Source organism: Carya illinoinensis, chromosome 11, assembly GCF_018687715.1.
Source record: "Carya illinoinensis cultivar Pawnee chromosome 11, C.illinoinensisPawnee_v1, whole genome shotgun sequence".
Lineage (NCBI taxonomy): Eukaryota > Viridiplantae > Streptophyta > Magnoliopsida > Fagales > Juglandaceae > Carya > Carya illinoinensis.
In genome coordinates this window covers 1,739,614-1,764,775 of record NC_056762.1, presented here as the reverse complement: position 1 = coordinate 1,764,775, position 25,162 = coordinate 1,739,614, and the positions used below count along the sequence as shown (strand labels likewise).

The window sequence follows — 25,162 nt, the reverse complement described above, 5'->3', positions numbered from 1 at the left end:
AGCCAGTGGATTCCAACCATATCACAGCCAACCAGCACAAGTATGTGCACATCCATATTAAAAATAGTTCCTTGTTTTTTAACCCTAACATCCTTGCACCTACCCTCACTAGGGATCACTTCCCCATTAGTCACCTTAACCTTCGCCTTTCAGCACAATCTAGGGGCAGCTTTTCCTTTTTCACCACAGCTAGGTCTAATAAATTGTGGGTGGACCCAGTATCCACTAAAATAGTCACCCATGGGGCCCTAATTCTTCCTATGACCCTATAGTTTTAGGGTTATGGGAATATTTCTAGTTCCCCTTGGTTGTCACTTATTTCACCAATTTTTATTGTTCCTTCTTCCTCAACAAAATTCTCTTCTTGGTCACATTCATCTTCCCTATTCATTAGGAACTACTTTAATAGATATAACTTAGGATTTTAGCATTTATACCCAGGGCTTTACTTAGTATCGCAATAGTAGCAAAGCCTATTTTCTGCTTTTTCTTTCATTTGATTCTAATTAATTTTCTAGATTTGTAAATTTGGTTTTGGAACCATTTTACTTGTCTCACTGACCATTGGATTGGATCTTTTAAGTATCCCTGGGTCAGGAGAATAAGTGACCCTAGACCTTTTGTTCCTTTTGGCTAAATTAATATTCTTTTCTTGAAGTTGTTAAATTTGTGGGATTAAACATCCGAATAGGCAATCGTATATCATCACGAAGGCCACTTAGGAAACAACTAGGTTTATAAGTGTCGGACAACCCCTTTTAGTCTATTGGATAGGGTCTTCTGGCCTTGTAATCCTCTATAGTCCCCATTTGCCTTAGCCTAATAAGTGCCTACATAGGATCATCATAGGCACTTGATCAATTAATCGAAATCTAACTAGCAAGGCTTTAATAAAGGCCCCCAAATCAGTAAGCTGTCCTGACTCCTCTAGATCTTGAAACCATGTTAGGGTCTTACCCTCCATATGAAATAAAGTTAATCTTATTCTGTGTTGTGGCATGTAAAAAACTGGTGTACCTTGTAGATTCAGTTGGCTGGGTCCTCACCATGGAAGGTTGCAAATTCCAAGCATATGGTTCAGGTTTGCACTTCACCTTTAAACCCTTGGTCAACTTCATCATCCCTTGGGTGTACATCATAAGAAGTTCCTCTAAGGCTGGTGTTGTGGTTTCTTCTTTGCACCTCCAAGGTTAAGGTAGAGAGTTGATAGACAATAGAATCATTGTATTTTTAAGGCTACCACGTCAGTTTCTATATTGTGAATCTGTTTGTCTCTTTAGCGCCTGCACTTCAATTTCTAAACCTTGATACTGTGAATATGTAGCATTCTTAACGGAATTAAGCCTATCTTGTAACTAAGTTAACCTACTTCCTTCAACCATGGAAATATATGTAGCTAAATCATAGAGATTGGTATATCTTTGATACGAACTCATCACACACCCCTCAAGTGTTTGACATAATATAAGAATGAGACTGCTCTCTTCAAGTGGAGATCCTTCTTGTTAATTGGGTAAAAGGAGAATAGAGTGAAGAGAGATAGGAAAAAAGAGATTTTTATTAAGTTCCAGAATGCCTTACAACTAGGGATGTAACTGGTTTGATTTGGTACAATTTTGGATAAAATCTAAAACCGAAAAATCTAAAATCGAACTGGTAACAATTTGTTTTGTATTTTTTAATCGATTACGTATCAATTACCTCCTTAAACCGGTATTTCCGATTTTAACGATTCCAGTCCGGTTCTCTGGTTTTAATATATTAAGTATATTAGTATTACTAATATTTTTATCAAAAGAAATATGTTGAGAATTTATTAGGTAATAAACTTTATTTAATATATTTATATTTTATATTTAAAAAATATGATTAAATAAATATTTATATTTAAGATTAAAATGTTATATTATAAATTATAATATATTATTTCATATATAATTATATATAATATAAAATATATTATATATAAAATTAAAAATGAATAAAAATATATAATATGGGAACCCATCTGGTCCAGTGTTGGAAAACGTAAAATCAATTTCAAACTGGATTTGACCAATTTTTAAAATGAAGGAACCAATTTCGGACCGAACCAACTTGTTCTCTCCTATCCAACCAGTTTTTCAACTTTTTTGTTTGTTTTTACGCTTCTCCTTACAATGCCTAGTGCTTGGATACATATACTCTAAGGGAATCCTATGTAACCTGAAAAAGGTCATGTGCCCTCAAGTCCGTTTAAACAAACAACATAAAAGGAAAATGCAACAACCGGCCTACAACTCGACCTAACGTATATAAATAAAAATAATAAGACCTAAACTGTCTCGGATCATATAAGCCCATCATGCCCATGAGCCCAGCCCAGCTTCAAATTAACCACTTCAGTTAAACTCAAGCGTTTGACTGAAAGCCAAGTGAGTTCTCTTCTAGATGTCTCAATGCTTCCTCTATCTCGAACCCATTTTTTCCTGCTTGAAAACCCTGGATCTAGGGTTGTGACAATATGCCAAATTCGAGACCGATTGGAGGTTTTCCTTGTAAAAGAGATTCGTTGCAACTAGGGTTGGGCTGCGAAACGTGCTTCTTGTGAGATTCTCCACCGCTATTAAAATTTTAAAAAATCTATTGTTTAAAGCAAAATGTGTTTGCACAGACGATTTAAACTTGTTAAGAGATTGATTTAAAAAATTTAGCTATAAACTACACAACTGTTTGAATTAATTCTAGGCAAAATCTACTTTTCAAGAAACATTATTTTTCTAAGGAGGTTTTTACATTATTTTGTAGAAATATATATAAAAAAGTTTTATTTATGGAAATTATACTCATTGTGAGTGTGTAATTGACATGAGTTAGAGATAAATTGAGATTAGCTTGAGAATTCGAGCATATGGAAAGCACCAATTAAGCTTTTTTCTAAAGTAGAAGTTTAAAAATAAGTGATTTGCATACTAAATAATATATATACATATATATTGTTCGAGCATTTTTCATGATGGGGCGGGCACATAGCCTGCCATGCTGGTTGGGCGGGGAGAAATGTAGTGCTTGGGAGGTAAGTGACTGGCATGATTGATGTTCAGGGTGAGCTCCATTGCTTGCTTATAAGCATGGTTATTACAGCAAGCAAAATGCTAGCAAGCGTTTAGCGCGAGCGAGCTTCATTGCTCACCCACCATGCTGGTTGGTCGGGGAGAAATTTAGTGCTTGGGAAGTAAGTTCCCAACAACCTTTTTGCTCAAGGTGAGTTTCATTGCTCACCTCCCATGCTTGCTCCTCGATGCGAGTTTCATTACTATCCCTAGGTATTCCGAACACAGATAGGTTGAGTGCCCATCGTGCTTGTATTCGAGGGCGAGCTTTGGTGCTTGCCCTTGCATGCCATATGCATGGGCATGCAGTGCCTGCGTGTGTAGTGCATGCCACAATGCTTTTAAATGTTAGAGATAAGGATAGTTAGTAGTTCCCACTCAAATAGCTCCACTAGATGGTGAATAATCATAAAGCCTACTTCTTAGATAATGGCCATTGAGCCCTATTTTTTGGAAATAACTACCCATTTCCAACTATCTAACTATCAAAAGTTGACATGTGGTAAGCATTTCTAAACTCTGAAAATCCTATAAAAGACTATTTTGTAAGAAGTAAAGGGGATGATAAAAAGAGGGAAGAAAATACGCTCTCTCTCTCTCTCTCTCTCTCTCTCTCTCTCTCTCTCTCTCTCTCTCTCTCTCTCTCTCTCTCTCTCTCTCTCTCTCTCGGATTTCACTATAAGAAAAGAGTGACTAACTTAATCATCAAAGTATCTCCAGTCTTTAAAGACCTAGTGGATTTCTATGAGGATTTTCTTGTTTTACATGAGGAGTTCAAATTACTACAAGAAAGGAGAGGTTCATTCAATCATAGTGATGGCAATCTCCATGGAAATTGAACAAACAATTTGGCACCATATGTGTCATCATTTACTGCTCTCTGAATATAAGGTTGCATGGCCCAATAAAGACTAGTTCTAGACAAAGGAGGCGTATAGGAAAATTACAAAAAAAAAAAAAAAAAAAACCATTTTATTTAAAGTTTAAAATAGCAAGCACCGGGGCGGGTGCAACGTTGCACACACAGGCACTACACGCCCATGCACACGACATGCAAGGGAGAGCACCAAAGCTCGCCCTCGACCATAAGCATGATGGACACTCAACCTGCCTGCATTGGGAATACCTTGGGCAGGTAATGAAACTCGCTATGAGTAACATGAATGGCAGGGGAAAAGCTTGAGAGCATTTTGCTTGCCGCAATAACCACGCTCAAGAGCGAGTAACGAAGCTCGCCCCAAACACCAAGTGTGCTAGGGACTTACCTCTTAAGCACTGCATTTCTCCTCAACCAACGAGTATGGTAGGCAAGCAATGAAATTTGCCCCTAAACACCAACCATGCCGAGCACTTACCTCTTAAGCACTACATTTCTCCCTGAGCAACTAGCATGGCAAACTATGTGCTCACCCCATCACGGGAAGTGATAGAGCTCTCCCTGAGCAACAAGGTATACTCACAGGTGAACAAAGAAGCTTGCCTCGAACAATAAGCATGTGAGGCACTTTCCTCTCTAGCGCTACATTTCTCCAAAGAAACTAGCATGGTGGGCTATGTTCCCGCCCATCATGAAAAGCAACAAAGTTCCTCTCAAGCAACAAGATATCCCACAACAAGCAATGAAACTCGCCCAAAACTAGGAGTGTAACAGGATCAGCACAACGAGCAATAAGACAAAAACTTCCCCAAGCTTTTCTGCTAAGCAAACCTTAACCTTTGAGCAAAGATATATCTTGTATTTGAGCTTTACATGTGTTATAAGTTGACCAACTTGTTTGGTTTATCTATGCAAGCTAATAAAACTCATCAAGTTTTGCCAAGCTTTCACACTGACTTGCCCATCCAAACAACTATCGTCCCTTTAATGAAAAACACAATGGTGTGATGAAAAACTTCTTAGTTCTCACCAATCTTGGTACATGCATACTGGTTGAGAGCAATGACGAGCAGTGGCAACCTATTATGAGGTTTTCTAATTGGTCTCTAATTCAATGAAGCCTGACAAAGAAAATACAAACATTGAATGGTCAAAATAGAAGAAAGAGAGATTCGCAATAGCAAGTGGCAAATAGCTCATCCGTAAACCCTTAACTTTTCTTTTTTACAAAATATAGTTTGAAACTTCTATGCATGTGTCCTCGTTAACATATTTGCAAAGTACCAAAATTATATATCTATGCTTGCTTTTGAATATGTACAAGAAATGAGCTTTGTCTATGCACTAAAATGACATTGAAAAAGGGTCTCACTTGAAATTAGTGAGGTACAAGAATAATCTTTGCTTGGTAATATTGAGTAAGCTTGATCTCTACAAGACCTCACGATTATTGAGGAGGAGACATACTAAGCCCTTATTCAGGACTACCGAGTAAAGCTAATCTCTATAAGACCTCTATGGAGGCACAAAAAATCCTCTACGGAGGCACAAAAAGACCTTTATAGAGGCACAAGAAGACCCTCTATGGAGGCATAAAATAGACCTCTATCGAGGCATAGAAAGACCTCTATAGAGGCGCAAAAAGAGACCTTTACAGAGGTACAAAATGACCATTACAGAGGCAAAAAAGAACTCAATAGAAGCATAAAAAGACCTTTATAGAGGCAACAAGAAGACTTCCATGGAAGCACTAGATAAGACCTCCATGAAGGAAACATAAATACCTTAAATGCTTTAAACAATCCCTCATTCGGGATGAATAAATTAGGGCAATAGATTAAGGTAACATTGTTTGATATATAATTGGACACTTTGACTAAGTAACCAACACATTACCCATAGCATTGAATGGTAGAAATTACCATGATTAAAGTTCTATACAAGATTCCCAAGCTCGATCTACTTAACATGTCAATTAGGGGCGTAACCGATTCGATTTTAAACAAAATTTGAGACCGAACTGGTATGCATTGGTTTTGAATTTTCGAAAATCGACTACGCACCGATTACCCTCCTAAACTAGTACCTTTGATTTTACAGATTTCGGTCTGGTTTGATTCGATTTTCCAGTTTTAATAGTATTAGCATATATATTAGTATTAGTTATAGTGATTAGAATAACTATATATTAATATTTGTTATGATGGTTTTAATTTATTATAATTATATCATTGATAGTGATAGTATTAGTATTACCATATCATTATTTCATATATAATTATTTAATATAGTGATTTATATAGTAATTTATATATAGACTTAAAATATATTACTAATAGTAATATAGTATTAGACTATTACTATTAGGCCATAAAATGTTATTAATATATATATTTTATGATTAAAGCATATGATCAAATAAATTTTCATATTTAAAATTAAAATCTTATGTTATAAATTATAATAACATTATATTATATATAATTATAATTTATATTATTATATATATTATATATAATATAAAAAAATTAATTTAAAATATATAATATAGCGAACCGATCTGATATGGTCTTAAAAATCATAGAACCAGAACCAGTCAATGTTGGAACTAAAGGAACAGGTCTCGGACTGGAGCGGTCCAAAATCGGATAGGTTCTACCGATTCCGGCTTGTTTGGTTCGGTTTTTCGATTTCCTAGTTAGTTTTTACATCCCTAATGCCAACCACGAAAATCAGAAGTTCCTATTAAAGGTGAGGATGGTTAGTGGTCCCCACTCAAATAGCATGGTGTATAACCATAAAGATCACTCCTTAGATAATGGCTACTTAGTACCATTTTTAGGAAGAGTACTGCGATATTTGTAAAAGAATTAAATAAAAATAATATTACAAATTGAGGTGGTTTCATCTGATCTGTTAGATCTATTTTATAATAAAAGTAATTTTATAATCTGACGAATCATATCAAGTTATGTCAATTTATGAGATTACTTTTATGTGATTCTTTTATGATTAAAATATTTTTCTTTTAAAAAATAGCAACCCACTCCCAATTATCTAATTGATTTAAAATTGACACGTGGCAAGTATTTATGGGCTTTGAAATCCCATAAAAGGCCACTCTATAAGATGGAAAGGTTGGATGATGAAAAGAAGGAAGAAAATACTCATCTCTTAATTGAGTTTCACTATAAGAAAAGAGTGACAAACTTAATCATTGGAGTGTCCTTAGCCCATCAGAATCCGATGAAGACTAATGACAATTTCTTATTTTATAGGAGGAGTTCAAGTCATTACAATAAATGAGTAATAATTCCATTTCTTTGATCACTATAATATATGAATAAATAAATTATATTTTAAAAACCATATTTATTTAGTTTTACTTGACATATATTTTGTGGATAAATGTTTGTATGCTAAGAGAGAAGAAAAACAATGGTGTTTACCCATTTGCGACAATTTTAAAAATAGATTCAAATAATAAGTTTAATAACTATTTTGTATGGAGAAATGTTTGGTATACATATAATGAATTATTGTAAAAAATGATGTGACTAAATAATTAATCAACCAGTCGAAAAAGAAGTTGCTGAACTACTTGTTCAAGTAATTAAAAAGTCAAGTACATTTAACCTAGTCTTCTCTCTATCGTCTGAGGAAAAGCGATATTGGAGAAGTTAGTTAGTCTACTCTATTTCTGAGGGAATAGGAGGAAGGAGAGGCAGTTGGAGACGGAGGGGAAAACCGATGGATGAATTGGAAGAGATCTGTGATCGATTGAACCTGAATGAAGAAGAGTCTACTCCAATAACAGTGGACATTGGAGATTTGGAGGAGTTGAAGAAAAAAGGTGACAGAAGCGTGGTGGCAAAATTGTGTTCGGAGAGAGTTGTAGGAAAGGAAGTGGTGAGATCGATGATGGAGAAATTATGGAAAGTAAATAAGCTGATGAAATTCTATGAGATCAGGGTAAATTTTTTTGTTATTTCTTTTGCTACGAAGGCAGATAGGAATAAGGTGCTTGAAGGCTGCCCTTGGCTCTTTGATAGCCATCTGTTGGCACTCAAAGTGTTTGATGGAAGTACTCAACTGAACCTAATTGATTTCTCCAAGGAAGAATTCTGGATCCAGCTGTTTAACTTGCCACTAGGAGAAATGAATCGTAGATTGGGGGAATCTATTGGCAGTTCAATAGGAAGAGTGATAGAAGTGGATACTCAGGAAGGAAGCTTGGCATCGGGGCGTTGCCTAAGAGTGAGAGTGGAATGTGTATTATCAAAGGCTCTGGCTAGAGGTAGAACCATTCTGTTTGAAGGTAAGCAAATGTGGATTCCTATTAAATACGAAAAATTACCTAAGATCTGTTTTAGATGTGGTTGTATTTGTCATAATAAAGAAGGCTGCAGAGGTGGAGAACAAGTGGAAGGAAAGAACCAGTTTGGTTCCTGGCTGAGGGCTCCTGCAATAAATAACAAAAGAATAGAGAGAAGGGGGGAAGAAAATTCTCAAAGTATTGAATCTAGTGGTAAAGATGTGGAAAGTGAGGAGGAAGTGGAAAAATTAAAAAAAGTAGAGAAGAACGAAAAAGTAGAAGAAAAGGGAAAGGTTGTGGTAGAAGATAAAGAGAATGAGGTGGAAAAAAACAAGGAAGGGGAAAAGAATATGGAGGGCTCGACCTTGGTAGGGGAAGGATGGGAGGATAGAGTGAATGTAAAACAAGTGTTTATAAGGGATGAGGGAAGGGAATTAGAAGGGGTAGAAGGTGTGATGAAGGGCAGTACTGAAAATAATCTTGAGCTAAAAGTGATGGTAGCAAAGGGAAGCATTAAAAAAGAAACAAAACAACATAGGAGTGGATGGAAGAGAAGGGCAAGGGGTAGAGGAGTAGGAGGGGATCCAATAAACTTAAATGTTTCTCTGAAAAGAGATGCAGAAAGATGTGGTTTGGAGGAAAGGGATGATGGTGGAAGAGAAAAAAAGAAAAGAATAGAAAATGAAGAGGTGGGAATGATGCTTGTTGATGAATTGGCGGAGGCTGTGAAGCAGCCTCGCCAACAGCAATGAATCTTTTATGTTGGAACTGCCGAGGGCTTGGGAACCCTCGGACAGTTCAGGACCTTAGCAATATTGTTAAGGATAAGTGTCCCAAAATTGTTTTTCTTATTGAGACAAAAGTGAAGGGAAGTAGAGTGGAGAGGTTGAAACACAGATTGAAGATGGATGGATGTCTGGCTGTCGATCCAGTGGGTAGGAAAGGGGGGTTGGGGCTTTTCTGGAGGGAGAAAAAAATAGTAGAGTTGATGAGTTATTCTCAATGGCATGTAAGTGTTAAAATTCATGAGGATGATGGGAAAGTGTGGGTTTTCAGTGGCTTTTATGGCCATCCAGATTCTGCAAAAAGGAAGTATTCTTGGGACTTATTATCAAGAATTCGACCTGAAGGGGGTTTAGCATGGTGTGTAGCAGGTGATTTCAATGAAATCTTAACACAAAGAGAGAAGGAAGGGGAAAGAATGAGAGCTGAAGGTCAGATGAAAAATTTCAGAGAAACTTTAGAGGTGAATGAGCTGTATGATGTGGGATGTGTGGGTTCTGTTTTCACATGGAGTAATGGCCATTTAGATCTCTCTTTCACTAAAGAGAGACTTGACAGATATGTAGTGAACAATGAGTGGAGGAATATGTTTAAAGATTTTATGGTGGAAGGGTTGGTGGCTAGGTGCTCTGATCACAAGCCAATGCTCATGACTGTTCTGAAACCAGAATTTTTGAGGAGAAAGAGGAAATTTATCTTTCAATTTGAGGCTAGTTGGTTGAAGGAAGAGGACTGTGGAAAAATTGTGAAAAAAATCTGGTCAGAAAGAAAACAAACTCAAGAGCCTTTGAAGCAAGCTCAAAAGCTTCTCAAGCTGTGTAGTGGTTCTCTAACAAGAAGTTTCAGAGATAGGGACAAGGACAGAAATGCCAGTATAGAAAAGTTAACCAAAAGAATTAAGGAGCTACAAGATAGGGAAGAGCCACAATACACAGAAGAGTTAAAGGTGCTAAAAGGGGCAGTGGGAAACCTTTTAGAACAAGAAGATATAAGGTGGAAGCAAAGGGCAAAAAAGAACTGGTATAATTCAGGGGATAAAAACACAAAGTATTTTCATGCTTGTGCTAGCCAGAGGAAGAAGAAGAGTCTCATTCTTTCTGTACTTGATGCTCAATCAGTTCTAAGAAACAATCATGAAGAAATAGCCGAGGCCTTCAGGGCACATTTTTTTGAGGTTTATAAATCTGGAAATCCCTCTCAGGGGGCAGTAGAGAAGTGTGTTCAGGAGATGGAAGGGAAGGTGACAAGAAGTATGAATGAAGAATTGATTAAGCCTTTTTCAAGAGAGGAAGTGGAGTTAGCTTTAAAGCAAATGGGGCCCTACAAATCACCTGGCCCTGATGGATACAGTGCCTGCTTTTACCAGAATATGTGGAGTAGCATTGGGACTTATATAAGTGAAGCTGTTCTGAGTTTTTTAAATGGGAGTAGTCGGATGGAAGAGTCTTTAAACTTTACTTATGTGGCCTTAATCCCTAAGATTGTTGACTCAAAAAAAGTGGGGGATTATAGACCAATAAGCCTATGCAATGTGTTATACAAGTTAATTGCAAAAACTCTGGCAAATAGATTGAAGAAAGTCCTGAATGCTGTCATTTCCAAAAACCAGAGTGCATTTGTACCAGGGAGATTGATTGTGGATAATATCATAGTGGCTTATGAGACCTTACATACTATGAAATGTAGACAAAGGGGAAGAATGGGAAGTATGGCTATTAAACTGGACATTTCAAAAGCATATGATAGGGTTGAGTGACCTTTTTTCAAAAGGGTAATGGAGAAGATGAGTTTTTGTGAGAGATGGGTAGAATTAATAATGAACTATGTCACTTCTATTACCTATTCAGTGTTGATAAATGGAGAACCAGGGAAGGTGATTTATCCAACTAGAGGATTAAGGTAAGGGGATTCTCTGTCCCCTTACCTGTTTCTGCTATGTGCTGAAGGTCTTAGTACCTTAATCAATGGGGCTGAAGCTAAGGGTGAGCTACAAGGAGTAGCAGTGGCAAGAGGAGGGAAAAGAGTTACACATTTACTCTTTGCGGATGATTGTATCATTTTTGGGAAAGCTTGTTGGAAGGAATGGAGAAAAATTAGTAGTATATTGAAGAAATATGAACAAGCCTCTGGACAGTGTTTAAACAAGCAGAAAACATCAATTATATTCAGCTCTAATGGAAGACATGCAGACTGGGACAGAATTGTGAAAGGTTTGGGAGGAAGGGTACAGAACAACTGTGAGAAATACTTAGGTTTACCTACAATGGTGGGTAGATCCAAGTACAACACTTTCAGATGCATCAAGCAGCGGGTATGGCTCAAGATCAATAACTGGAAGAACAACTTTCTCTCACATGCAGGAAAGGAGGTACTTTTAAAAGCTGTTATTCAATCAATTCCTACTTATGTTATGAGTGTGTTTTCTTTACCAAAAAAATTATGTAAGGAATTGGCTGCATTGATGTCTAAATTCTGGTGGGGGCAGAGAGAAAATGAAAACAAAATAAAATGGATGAGTTGGGCTAAAATGGGAGTGTCAAAAAATGATGGGGGGCTGGGATTTAGAGAGCTAGAGAGCTTTAATCAAGCTCTGCTAGCTAAACAACTATGGATAGCTCTTAAGGATCCTGATTCATTGGCTGCAACTGTCTTGAAAAACAAATATTTTAGCCAGTTGACTGTATTAGAAGCTAGATTGGGAAATAATCCATCTTTGATATGAAGGAGTCTATGGAGTTCTTTGGAGCTGTTAAATGATGGATTAGTTTGGAGGGTGGGTAATGGGAAGTCGATCAGAATTTGGGAGGACAAATGGGTTCCAAAGCCATCATCTTACAAAGTTCAATCTCCAAGAGATGGTATGGTGGCAGATGCTAAAGTGGCACAGTTAATAGAAGAAGGGAAATGGAGGGAGGAAGCAGTAAAATGTATGTTTAGTGAAGAAGAAGCCAAGCTGATTTGTACAATACCCATTAGCCAGACAGGAAGAGAGGATAGAAGGATTTGGGCACCTGCAAAAAAAGGGATCTTTAGTGTCAAGTCTGCCTATCATTTTCAACTGAGCAGAAAAAGAAGAGTAAATGGGGAGTCGTCTATGGTTTATGAAGGGAGAGAGGGTTGGAAGAAATTATGGAAGCTAAACATTCAAGGAGTCACGAAGATGTTTGTATGGAGGACCCTTAATAATTGCTTACCTACAAAAGAGAATCTGTTCAAAAGGAGAGTGGTAGATAACCCCTTATGTCCTATATGTGAGAATGAGGTTGAAAATAGCTGCCATGCTATTTGGAGGTGCCCTGCTGTAGTGGATGTATGGGCTGAGGAGGGTAGCCCGGTTCAAAAATGGAGTTCAGGTGAAGTGAATATGGAGGTAATATGGAAAAACATGATGGAGAGACTGAGTACAGAAGAAGTGGAATTAATAGCTTCTATTATGAGATGTATTTGGTTGAGGAGAAACAAATTTGTATTTGAGAATGGCTTTAGTTGCCCAAAAGACATTATCATACAAGCCAAGCATAATGTTACAGATTTTCAGTGTGCTCAAACCAGGAAACCAGAGAATGCAAAGCCAACAAGGAGAGACACGGTGAGATGGATGGTGCCTGAGAAGGGGACTGTTAAACTTAACTGGGATGCAGCCTATGATAAAACAGCTCAACAGATGGGGGCAGGGATAGTAATGCGTGACAGTGAAGGGGAAGTCTTAGTATCTCTGTGTGTATCAAAGTCTAATGTTGGGTCTCCTTTTGTAGCAGAGACAGTTGCATTATGGAGAGCTTTGACTCTGTGTGAAGAATTAAATGTATGGGAAGCTGTGTTTGAGGGGGATGCGTTGGGTGTTATTCAAGCTATCAACAGTAAGGAGGAATCATGGGAATGGAGTGGGCAATTGATTGAAGATATAAGAGATATACTAGTAAATAGACCTTTATGGAAAATCCAGCATATATACAGAGAATGTAACAAACTAGCTCATTTTTTAGCTACTTTTGCTTACAATGTAAAGGAGGAACAAGTGTGGATAGAAGATGGCCCTAAGGGTTATTTCAGTTTCTTTTTACAGGATAAATTTTGTAATGACAATCGTTGATCAATAAAGGAGGTGATGTTTTGATTTAAAAAAAAAAAAAAATCAACCAGTCGAAAACATTTTCATACCAAAAGAATTAGTTTGAAAATAAGTTAAATTAAAGAATGATTATTAAATAGTTTATAACGTTATGTAAAAATTAATATATATTTATGTAAAAATACCACAAAATTTAAAATTTAAAAATTTATTTATTTAAAATATTTAAATGAGTTATATAAACACCGCAAAACACACAGCATTATATATATCAATATAGAAAAATTTTACTCATCATTCTCGTATTAGGATTCGGCTTGCCTCCAGTTTCACTGTAACAGGACATCTCCTGTTGAGACTTGAACGGCCATCTTTAGCTTTTGTATGTTGGCAAGTAAAATTCAACCATGTTGAAAATATACTTATAATTTTAATAAAAATAAATTTAAAGAGATCATTGTTATGTTATTTATATGTTTGTATATAAATATTAAAAAAACATATAAATATATTTGATAATAGTTACTATGTTTAATTGATAAATAGATGTTTTTTTATTATTATTATTAGTGTGTTTAATAATTAAATAAATAATTTTTTTAATTTTTTAGTTAAAACAATAATAGTTAATGCAATGTGTTGGACAAAAAGTTATTGCTAGGCCAGTGTGGGGATAAAATTTCTTTATTTTTTAATATTTATATTTTTGCAAGTGACAGCATGAAAGACATTAATATATTTTTATTTTTTTACTATTTATAATAAATAATATATTTATATATCAACACATAAATAATGTAGCAAAAACAAGAATTTTTAAAATTTATTTATAGTAAAATTTTGACAAAAATTAACAAATAAAAAATAAATAAAACATGTTCCTCTCCAACGTTCTATTAGCACCCTCCTTTTTGTTTACAAGATGTAATAATAGCCCTTAGATGTAATAACAGGAGATGTGCTGTTACTTTACAACTGGAGGCAAGCCGGATCCCTCGTATTATATGTATATATTAATTAATTTAAGAAAGAATAAAATTTAAAAATTTTAAAAAAATATGAAAAGATAAAAAATAAGTGAGTGTGCTATTTATGACGTGTGAGAATGATTAACCGCAAAACTGATCAACATGACATCTGGCTCACAGTCACAGTGCTCCCTCGCTCAAGCAAAGCACAGATTCACCCAACTCGGGGAGTTCGCACTGACGAGTCGCCATGGAAAGCCAGGAAGGAACTCAGGAGTTACATCCCGTGCTTGCGCACAAGCTCTTCCTTCTGAGGCGCCCGGACGTCCAGGACATCGAAAAGGTCCGCCTCAAAGAGGAGGTCTTCGCCATCGTTGAAGCCGACGGTAACTATCGATTCTCACCCAGTTTCACAATTTCATTTCTCCGTTTCCTTCTCACAAAACGGTCTTTATTTATTTATTTCTTTTGTCTGCATTGTGCAGATATGGCTCCGTTATATGAAACCCTTGTTGCCGATTCGGTGTTCGAGAAAGATCGAGGCGTTCTGGACTCGATGCGCGTGAAGATCGACGAGGAGATTAAGAATCTTGACGAAAAGTGAGCTCGCTTTTAATTTCAGTTTAGTTTATTTTCTAGATACTTGAATTTCCACAGTAACATCTGTTTGGTAGCGGAGAGAATAAAGGATGCTAAAGGTAGACTTGGCGTAGAGAAACTGTTGTGTAGGATTAGTTCCATGTTGGTTTTGTGTGTATTTGATCTGACTCGAATGTAAACTTTGAGATTTAAGTTTCGAGTGTCTGTTTCCCCATCTTTCTCAGAAACCGAATGCGTGTCACCTATGTATGGAAGTTGAGGGTTTTGGAGTACCCTCATCTTAGCAATTCCAACCGTTTGATTGAGCTTCTTGTAATGCGGGTTTCAACTTTTAGCTTCGAAGTTTTTGTGGAATTGCAGCGTGAAAATGTCGAATATGAGAGTCGTTAGTTTTCTTTATGTTATCGAAAAAATCTGTATTTGAAAGTTGAATGAATAGCCATGTCTTCCAGCCCAACTCGTTGGGTTTTGGTCCTAACCTCCTGGATTCAATTATTGGAAAGGAAAAATTGAAAGAAAAGGTGGTGGGATTTTCATTAAAAGGAGATACTAATGGGTGGGCGTACTAGTGATAGGTACTTGATGATCTAATTGTTCATTGATTTTTTAAATGGGGCGCTATGGTGCAAACCTTTGAGGAGATTAGCAGCTATGGAGTTTTGTGCAAAAATCTGGTGCTTCCTTTTAGTGCTTGCTATTCTTCTTCAGCAACAAGAAAGTAATAAGTTAAGTTTGAACATTTTGTTGTGGGCGATGGTTCTCATGTTGGTTTTTGGTATGACAAATGGTGTGGTAACCATTGTTTCCAAGACACCTTCCCTGCAATCTTTGAGCTCATTAGAGAAAATGATGCAGCGATTGCCGATCTTTTGGCCTTTTCAAATGGCTCACCTCAATGGAATATTGATTTCATTAGGGCAACCCAAGATTGGGAGTTGGAGTCTATTATGGAGTTCTTTGCGGCATTGTATTTCGTAAGTATATCAGGGGGCACTGGAGACAAGATGCACTGGAGTCATTCCAAGAAAGGTATTTTCTCTATTAGTTCATTTTATCAAGTGCTAACAAGCCCTGGAATGACTATGGTCCCGTGGACGAGCATATGGCAGATGAAAGCTCCTTCAAAAGCAACTTTTTTTGTTTGGACAACATCCTTACTACAGATAATCTGAGGAAACGACGGGTAATTGTGTTGGATTGGTGCTGTATGTGTAAGAAGCATGGGGAATCAATAGATCATTTGCTTTTACACTTTGAGGTGGCCAGGATCACGTGGGATGATTTTTTCTCAAGAATCGGATTATCTTGGGTCATGCATTTTAGATTGGTGGATTTCCTTGCAAGCTGGAGAGGACTCCATGGAAATTCACAGGTAGCGGCAATTTGGTGAATGGTCCCAATATGTATGTGGTGGTGTATTTGGAGGGAGAGAAATGCTAGAAGCTTTGAAGATCAAGAGAGAACAACGGACAAGCTAAAAGTTTTCTTTCTTAAGTGTCATTGTTCTTATGGGCGGGGGCCATAGTTTGTAACAGGCGAAGTGTCCATGACCTTCTACTTTCTATTGTAACCTCTAGCTAGGTGTTCCTCATGTATACTTCCTGTGCCTATTTCTATGAATATAACTTTTTGATTACCTATCAAAAAAATAAACAAATAAAAAAAAAAGGTTTAGTTCGCATTTTAATTAGGTTAAGTTTATAAGGTTGGAAACTCTGAACCTTAGTAATATGTCCCAGCTTATCTAAAATACTGATTTTTCTGAGTGTCAACTTTTTATATTTTTCATCTCTCTCATTTCTATAAAACTGAATGCTTGCCGACGATGTCTCTTAGATAATAGATATTTTTATTCACATCAAGATGGCTGTGGATCTTGTGGATGAATAAAGTGTGTGTGTTTGTATCTGGAGTTATGTCAAATTATAATCATCTTAGAATACACTCGGTCTATTTGTTTGGTGTAACCATGACTATTTACTGGGATTCAAAGTGTTTACAGAGCACCAGCTAATTGGTCTATTTTCTTCATAATTTTTTCTCTTAAGGGATTGTATATGGTTGCACTTTGTTCAGGATAGCTGACGCTGAAGAAAACTTAGGTGAAAGTGAAGTCCAAGAAGCTCATTTGGCAAAATCCTTGTTTTTCATTTGAATTGGTGACATGGTACATAAGTTTCATTACTTATTGCTCTTGAAAAGTATTGCCTGCTTATAATAGTGTCACTTATTAAAAAACAATTACACAAAAAAATGGCTTCAAATTTATTTTCACATCTAATTGCTTCTCTTCATAAACCCAGGATAAAGCATTGGAACAATTCAGGGTGACAGAAAACAAAACGGTTGCAGTTGGGCAAAAGATGGACATGGTGTTCTATATGCTGCAGCTTGGTTTTTTCTACATGGATTTTGATCTAATTTCCAAAAGCATTGATAAAGCAAAGATGTAACTAACATTAAATTGCTGACAATGCTCCGTATTTCTCTTTTTCTAAAAGTTGGGTTGAAAATCTGAAGCATGAGTCATTGAATTCTAACTGTTTGGTTAATGGTGCCAGCTTCAAACTGTTTGAAGTGGGTGGAGATTGGGAAAGGAAGAATCGCCTGAAGGTGTATGAAGGCTTGTACTGCATGTCCACTCGAAACTTCAAGAAGGCAGCGACTCTATTTTTGGATTCTATTTCAACTTTCACCACTTATGAACTTTTTCCATATGACACCTTCAGATTCTACACTGTTCTTACAAGTATCATATCCTTGGATAGAGTTTTATTGAAGCAAATGGCATTCAGCTCTCCTCACTGCATCATTATAATCATTGAAGTAATAACATTTTCTTTTTCTACTTCTGAGCAAGTTGTATGCTAGTAATTTTATGAATTACGGTTGACCTTGTTAGGTAGTGGATGCTCCCGAGATCTTTTCAGTGATTGGAAAAATCCCGCATCTTTCAGGGTTTATGAACTCTTTGTATAATTGTCAATATAAATCATTTTTCTCAGCATTTGGTGAGTGGAGATCTAATTTGTTCTGTGAGCTTTTACACAAAAATTGAATATGTTAAGAACTAGAAGTTCTTTTGGTTTCTCTGCCCGGACTGAGCTCCCTGGCAGTATTTTCCATGATTCTTATCCATTTGAGGTTTGTTAATATTGTGTGATATGGGATAAGAGCCCCTCCTACTTGCACCTGTTGATTTGTTCATAAATCGTCTGATTTTCTCAATATCTCAAAACTTCATGTTTTGGATTTTATTTTCAGCTGGTCTAGTAGAGCAAATAAAATTGGACGGCTATTTGCATCCACACTTCCGGTATTATATGAGGGAGGTCAGAACTGTTGTTTATTCCCAGTTCTTGGAATCCTATAAGAGTGTTTCGATTGAAGCAATGGCCAAGGCATTTGGAGTTACGGTGGAGTTTATTGATCTGTGAGTATTCAAATCTCATTGGTGCTATTATTTTGTAATCTATTAATCATGTTGAGTTGTGCAATTTAAATTCGAATTGTCTATTAATCATTTATGATGAAAGGAGGTGAGTTGCGTGTGTAGGATTATTTTGTCACAGAAAGTGGTTAGATTTATGAAGCTTGGTGGTGGAAGTGTCGTTGCAGTTAATGTGGACCCATTCCTTCGTTTCATGGACCCGCTTTCAGTGTCTTGTCCCGAGACAGAGAGACCCACCCATGCACCGATGTCAACAGGCATGGGGCTGCTACTCACTATACGAGATCTACTGCTACGTTTTCTGTGGTGATGTGTGATGTACGGAGATTATGGTAAGTGCAAAAAGTTGGGATCAATGTTAAATACCTGAATCGTAGTCCAAGGAAACTGGTCAAAAAAGACGAATAACTTGCTGCTCTGTAACTTTTACGCCACTCCACTCCTAAAAAGAAGCAAAGAAAAAGAAAAAGGAAGAGGGTCAAATATTATAAAATTGTACCATCACCCGAGAAGTTAGCAAATTAAGTAATGCGTTACCCTCAATGCCCTGATTGATCAGGCATCTCTGAAGTGATTATTAACAAACATTCTATTGAAATGCAACTTTGTTGATTGAAGTTATATTTGCCATGGACGCTTGGAAATAACTTTTTGTGTGCTTGTCCTAAAAAAGAAAACTGGGAGTTTGGTGCATGGATATATACATGAATAATAAAAATCAGAAAAAGGAAGAATAACAATGAAAAATGTTTGGAAAATATTCAATCTCAGTATTAATTAACTGTTTTTATTTACAAAGACATGATACAATTAATTAACATATTATTTATTAATTCATCCTTATAATTGGAAAATGGAGAGACAACATTATAAAATTGAACCCTAAGGGATTGTCTCAAGTAGTGAAAGTCTTGGTCTTAGGGTCGCACTCCTTCCAAGGTCCAAGGTTCAATACCTCATGGGTGTAAACAATTCTTTGGAACCACACCTCTTGGTGAAAAAGTCATCGATTTAACCAGTTTCGTATAGGAAAATTTTTGAGGGTGCGGTGCACGGGACCGGGGTTTACTCTGCAGGGATGGGTCCAAAGGGCCCTGCCTTGGAGAGGTTTCTTGACATAAAAAAAAAAAAAAAAATTATAAAATTGCAAAATACAATATGGTCTTTTCTAAGCATCAAATACTTTGATATCTTGCTTTATTTCAAGGTTGAGATATATACTTTAATTTGCCATTTACAAAATATCTTATAAGAGGAATTTTACATGAAAGTTTTATGCCACACACCTTTATCTAATTAACATATAATTTGTCATTTTTGCTCTTATATCGTATTCCTATTAATTAGGTGGAGGTGTGTGATGTAAGGATTAGATATAACATTTCTCATTTTGATATAATTTAACACAAAAAGGTAAAGTTATGAGTAGCTACAGTGTAAGTCTTTTTTAAGGTCAATGAAATGTTGTGCTTAGGAAGTAAAGAAAAGAGACAATCGAACAGGCAACACATACTAAAACAAAGGAAAGGAACAAAGTTGAAAACCGAGCAGGGACGATGGCCCATGGGTCCGGCTCCCGGCAGGAAACGTTTCCCGGGACGCAAAAGGCAAATAGTAATCCAACAAGCAAAAGACATACATACAAGGCAAGCAACCCAAACCTCGCTAAGATATCAAAACAGAAAACAGTCAGTGAGAGCTCTGGTTTCTCAGCCACAATTCACGAATGTAATGGATAGCACTCCCCCCCAAACCATGCACTGATTTGGTACATGCGTGCACAAGCGCACCACAACGAAAACCACCATGCTACCTCCTCTCGATTTTAAGGATATTCAAGAAAAGTTCTCCTCCCATTTCAGACCTTGGCACCGCTCCTTTCAGTTCTGGGTACGAACCGCTGATATCTACACCGGCTACAAGGTCTTACTTTCTCTCTCCTTCTCTATGCATGATGTGGCTTTATGTGTGGATGTTTGTCTTTTTAAGAACCCCAGTGGGTTTATTTTCCCTTTTGTTTTGGATTTCTTAGGCGTTTCAGCTTCGAGTGAGTTTCGAGAAGGATGTGCAAAAGCAAGAGGCAATGTGGGAAAGACAACATGAACTCGCGGCTGAGAAGATATATGCCATGTGCTTCGACCTCGGTGGATTTTTCCTCAAGGTACTTAAAAGAGTTTTCCCTTCTAATTTCACATACGTACTTTCTCATGTGCTTCTGAATTTGAATTAAGGCTAAGGTCTGTCCTAATTAAACTGGGTTGTGGTGTTTGTCAACTTTAATTGTGGATATTACTGCTTAGGATTTTAATCGGTTATCGTCTGGGAAAAATGAGTTGTTATTATCGGTTTTGTGACTTAACCCATGGATTGGGAAGTTGGAAAGCCATAATTTATATGGGCTATGGTCCACTTGTCTTGCGATTATTCTCTATGATTTGCCTTCTGCTCCATCTCTGGTTATTATCCAATTGGGTTTCTCATTTGTGATAGCTTTTATGATATGAATTTTGGTGGATATGACAATTAATTGATAATTTTTGTTTTATAAACGTCTTGGATATGAGCTGCGAATCAGGTTGCTCAAATTGTGGGGAAGCCTGACTTGGCCCCGGCGGCATGGGTGAGAAGGCTTGTGACCCTATGTGATCGATCTCCTGCAACCCCATTTACCGACGTACAACTTGTGCTGGAGAAGGAGTTTGGTCGAAGTATTACTGAAATATTTGAAAGATTTGATGTGGATCCTATTGGTTCGGCTTCAATTGCCCAGGTACCTCCATCCATGTGAAATTTCTTGCTGGCTATCATGTGGAGTGGCATGAGGCATAAAGTGTGGTCATGATATGTGCCGAGATAATAACCACTTTGCACACACACACCCATACACAAGCAAGCAAACAAACTGACACAATTACTTTTTCTGACACAAGCAAGCAAACATTTAGAGTGAAGCATGTTGATTTGATAATATTTTCTCGGGCTGAGCCAACTTTCCTACTAATACTACAGATTTTATGATATTCTGAACCTCAACTTTTTGTAATACCCAACTTTTTGTATTGTTTTTAACCTCCATTGTTTGTAGGGCTTTCATAAATTAATTCTCGTTTTTCTTCTTGTTTCAGTTTATTATGAAGTCGAATTTGATTTGATGTCAAAGTTTAAAATCTGTTTCAATCTGTGGATTGTCTAAGTTTCACAGTGCTCCATTGTCACTGTCCATTTTATCCTTTTCTTTCGTATTTCATTCTCTGTCAGGATGGCTGTTCAGTAGTGGAGTGAATCATATTGGAAGACTCCTAACTTTGCATATGACATGTCTTTTATGCTCAAATTAGGTACACCGAGCAAGATTGAGAGGTGATAAGAGTGATGTTGTTGTTAAGGTGAGGGAAGGTGGACTACTGTATGGCTCCATATTGTCTTCAGTATTAACTTCTTTGGGCATGTGATAGGTGCAACATCCTGGAGTTCAGGATCTGATGATGACAGACATCCATAACTTGCAAGCTTTTGCGTTATATATGCAAAAGACAGACATCAAATTTGATCTGTACTCAGTAACTAAGGAAATGGAGAAACAGGTCCCCCGAATTTCTTTACTGGTTTTTGTTATAGTTTTCTCCTTCTCTCTCTCTCTCTCTGGTTTGGTTTTTGCCCGACATCTGAAGACAATAGTTGCCTGAAGGTGTACTATGTTGAGTCTGGTTCTTGGTTGTGGGGGTCTTTGATTCTTAATTGTTGAAGTTATGCTATACTAAAACTGAATCACCCCAGCTTATATAAATGTAATATTTCTTCTTGCATGACGTTGAATCTGGCCATCGCTTTCTGGATGCTAATTCTTTGTCCTTTATGCCATTCAAGATTGGATATGAATTTGACTTCACCAGGGAGGCCAATGCTATGGAAAGGATTCGACATTTCCTATATGAGAACAACAAAAAACCTCCTGTTTTGGTTCCACGAGTGATACGGAATATGGTCAGCAGGTATATGCTTCATGTGGTCAGGACTTGCAAACATGGATGATAATTAAGTTATTTGGGGGATCCAGTGTTGGCATTGAGAAAAATCTTAAATGAAAATAGAACGTATTAAGTTATGGAACTAGCCATAAACACCCCAAAAATTGCCATAACTTTGTCCCTATGTTACAGTCAGTCCGTCACTAACTGAGAGTCCTCTGAGTGACGTTGAAACTTGAACGTGTTTTTTTACCTATAGAAAAATGTCCCTCTATTGCATCTGTTAATTCCACTTGATCAATTTCTGGTATTGCTGGTGGTATAATTTTATTTGATATACCTTTTAGTAATCAATTATTTCTCTGTTTTGTTAGGAGGGCCTTAGTGATGGAATATATTGACGGAATTCCAATCCTGAACCTTGGTGATGAAATAGCGAAAAGAGGGATAGATCCTGGTGGTAAGATTGCGGCGGTGGCAAAGCGGTAAGCATCTAGACTATCCCTGAGAGCATGGAGTCCTTTTTCCATGTTAGTTTGGGTATAAAAGTAGCGGTTAAGTGCTTATGAAGTTCTATTTATCTCTATATTTATTTATTTTCTTATTATTTATTTAACTTCCAAGTCTCTTTCATTATAACTTGGAGCCATTCAATGATTCTGACTAACTGCAACTTCCTTTAAATCCCTTATTTTCTTGTAAGGTGACTTACTGTTAGCATAATTTTTTTTATCGCCTTCCTTTTTAAAGTCATAATTCTTTAGATTTTTCTTCCTAGATCAGTTCCTTTTGAAGAGGGCCTTTCCTGAACTTGTAACAAATGTTTGTCTGAAATCAAGTTTTTGTGTTTCTAAGCCTTCATGAATTTTTAAGTAAACTTGCTCTGTTTCCCTTACAACCAATCACTTATGAATCTTTTTTATTTTTATTTTTATTATTTTTTTTCTGGCTCACCTTTAGATATCATCTTCTTCGAGGTGATGGAGCAAGAATACTTATATTTTCTGTAACTACAGGAAAATCCTTGAAAGTTTGACACTAGCATACGGTCAAATGATACTGAAGAGTGGTTTCTTCCATGCCGATCCCCATCCAGGAAATATTCTGATCTGTAAAGGTTCCGAGGCAAGTACGCAAGCAATATCAGTTTCCTTTAAATCATTAGTTCTGTTATCTTGATATACATGCTCCTCATTTTTCTACTTATGGTCTTCTTTAAAATTAGTCGCTTAAAGAAGAAAGAATATTTAAAAAGCTAATAATAAGAAAAGAAGAGAGAATATATCAAACTAATTAAACCTCAGTTTTCCATTGTTATATTAGCATGACAAACTGATGTCTTTTTGCCCCAAGTTAGGTTGGCTTACTAGACTATGGGCAAGTGAAGGATCTCCCAGAAAATTTGAGGCTTGGTTATGCTAATCTTGTTGTCGCCATTGCTGATAGTGATCCTATAAGGGTGTCTGAGAGCTACAGGTAGGTACCAAGGCATTCCCTGTTAATTGTTTACTTTGTTTCCAATGAGTTGCGAGTTGGTTTGCCAGGAAGCAGACCCCAAACTGTTGTGCTGCAAACTAAAAAGTTTTGAATGGAATAAGAGGAAATGAGAGATTTAACACCCTAATTACAGATTGCTATAATTTAACCGGCAGCTAGATTTGATAAATGAAAGGTTCGAATCCAATTCATGAGATGGCAGTGATCTTTAGCCGAGCGTGGCCATAATGTGCTATTTTCTTCGGATTCATTAGAAACACTCATAGAAAAAAAATGGTAAATGTCTGGTTTATGCAACCAGTTCCATTGTTGTGAAAGATGGCTTGGTTTGAGATGATGTTCAAGAAATTTTTGAGGTTTTATTGGTTTTGACTGCTATTTTTGTATCTAATTGATTTTTCCTACTTCATAGGGAGTTGGGCATTGATACCTTAAGCAAATGTGAAAATGAACAGCTGGAATTGCTGAAGTTAGCAGAGACTATGTTTGATACAAAACTACCCCCAGGAGTAGTGATGCTACAACCTTTCTCAGAAGAGTCTTCGATAAAAAAAATTGCTGTTCAGGTATGTGTTAAGACTCCGACCTTTCATCAATTATCCATGGTACGTTGCTTTTTGTACAATTCTGCTTGAAGGATGTGCGCTTGCATGCAGCTCGGGCAGCACAAATGCCCCCACCCACCTACCCAACCACATATAATTGTTATTTATGTGTTTACCTACCAGTAGTCTAGCATAGTCATTACTTTAAGTTTTTTCAACTTTCTTTTCCTCATGTCAATAAAAATGTTTGGATGTATCAAGAAACCAGACAGAAGTAAAATCATTTTACGCTGCTACATTTTCTTCTGATCTACTACATTGTATCATTATTGGGACTTGGCTATGGCAGGCTTTTCCAGAAGAACTTTTTTCTGTACTTCGGACGGTGCATCTCTTGAGAGGACTTAGTGTTGGTCTTGGAATCAACTACTCTTGTGCAGAACAGTGGAAACCCATTGCAGAAGAAGCTTTGTATCGTGCAGGCAGGTTAAAAGGTGACTATTCTGAACTCATATGTTTAATAATGGGCGTACACTGGGACACTGCATGACAAGGATTTTTCTTTTTGCAATGCCATTTTGGTGTTTAAATGCTTAGCTTACGTATTTTAACATCCTCAACCGGCCCTATTACAGGCAAGGACATCAAGCCTCGGACTCGTAGGCGCAGTTTCTTAAGAAGATTATAGCAAAGAGACTAGCTGGCTTGCTGACATGAGGAGACATGAATCAATTTCCTGATATTCTAATTAAACATTTCCTATTTGTTTAACTAAAAAAAAAAAAAATACAGAGGGTGAGGGGTTGCTCAATCCATGTGTTGCATATGTTCAATCATGTGATATTGTTTACGATCACTCAAGGCACCATGCGTGCTGAAAATGCATTTTGGAGTTGTAGGAAGTACTCTCTCTCTCTCTCATTTTTCAGGGGAATGGAACAGGCCCGTACGAGTGGATTTCAATAAACTAGTGTTTTTTTTTCCTCTTTTTAAG

The 25,162-nt window shown here is 36.8% G+C and overlaps 2 protein-coding genes, 1 long non-coding RNA gene and 1 pseudogene across 3 annotated transcripts; 3 read left to right on the top strand and 1 right to left on the bottom strand.

Annotated features, from left to right (window-relative positions):
* Positions 1-10,867: 10,867 nt before the first annotated feature.
* On the top strand, positions 10,868-11,789 carry LOC122281305. Its single transcript, XM_043092681.1, has 2 exons — positions 10,868-10,940; positions 11,014-11,789. Exons 1-2 carry the CDS (start codon positions 10,868-10,870, stop codon positions 11,787-11,789), a joined length of 849 nt encoding a protein of 282 aa, XP_042948615.1.
* A 2,566-nt stretch (positions 11,790-14,355) lies between these two features.
* LOC122281029 lies at positions 14,356-18,775 on the top strand (annotated as a pseudogene).
* On the top strand, positions 18,356-24,940 carry LOC122281028 (uncharacterized protein slr0889). Its single transcript, XM_043092221.1, has 13 exons — positions 18,356-18,490; positions 19,633-20,081; positions 20,191-20,319; positions 20,734-20,928; positions 21,497-21,544; positions 21,614-21,742; positions 22,026-22,150; positions 22,501-22,611; positions 23,143-23,251; positions 23,484-23,602; positions 24,036-24,189; positions 24,518-24,662; positions 24,804-24,940. The coding sequence occupies exons 2-13, from the start codon at positions 19,965-19,967 to the stop codon at positions 24,854-24,856; spliced, it is 1,434 nt and encodes a 477-aa protein (XP_042948155.1). The 5' UTR covers positions 18,356-18,490; positions 19,633-19,964; the 3' UTR covers positions 24,857-24,940.
* Positions 20,735-21,634, bottom strand: LOC122281030. Its single transcript, XR_006230121.1, has 2 exons — positions 21,501-21,634; positions 20,735-20,932 (listed from the first exon to the last, which is right to left on the bottom strand). It is a non-coding gene; the product is annotated as an uncharacterized LOC122281030 (long non-coding RNA).
* Positions 24,941-25,162: the final 222 nt, after the last annotated feature.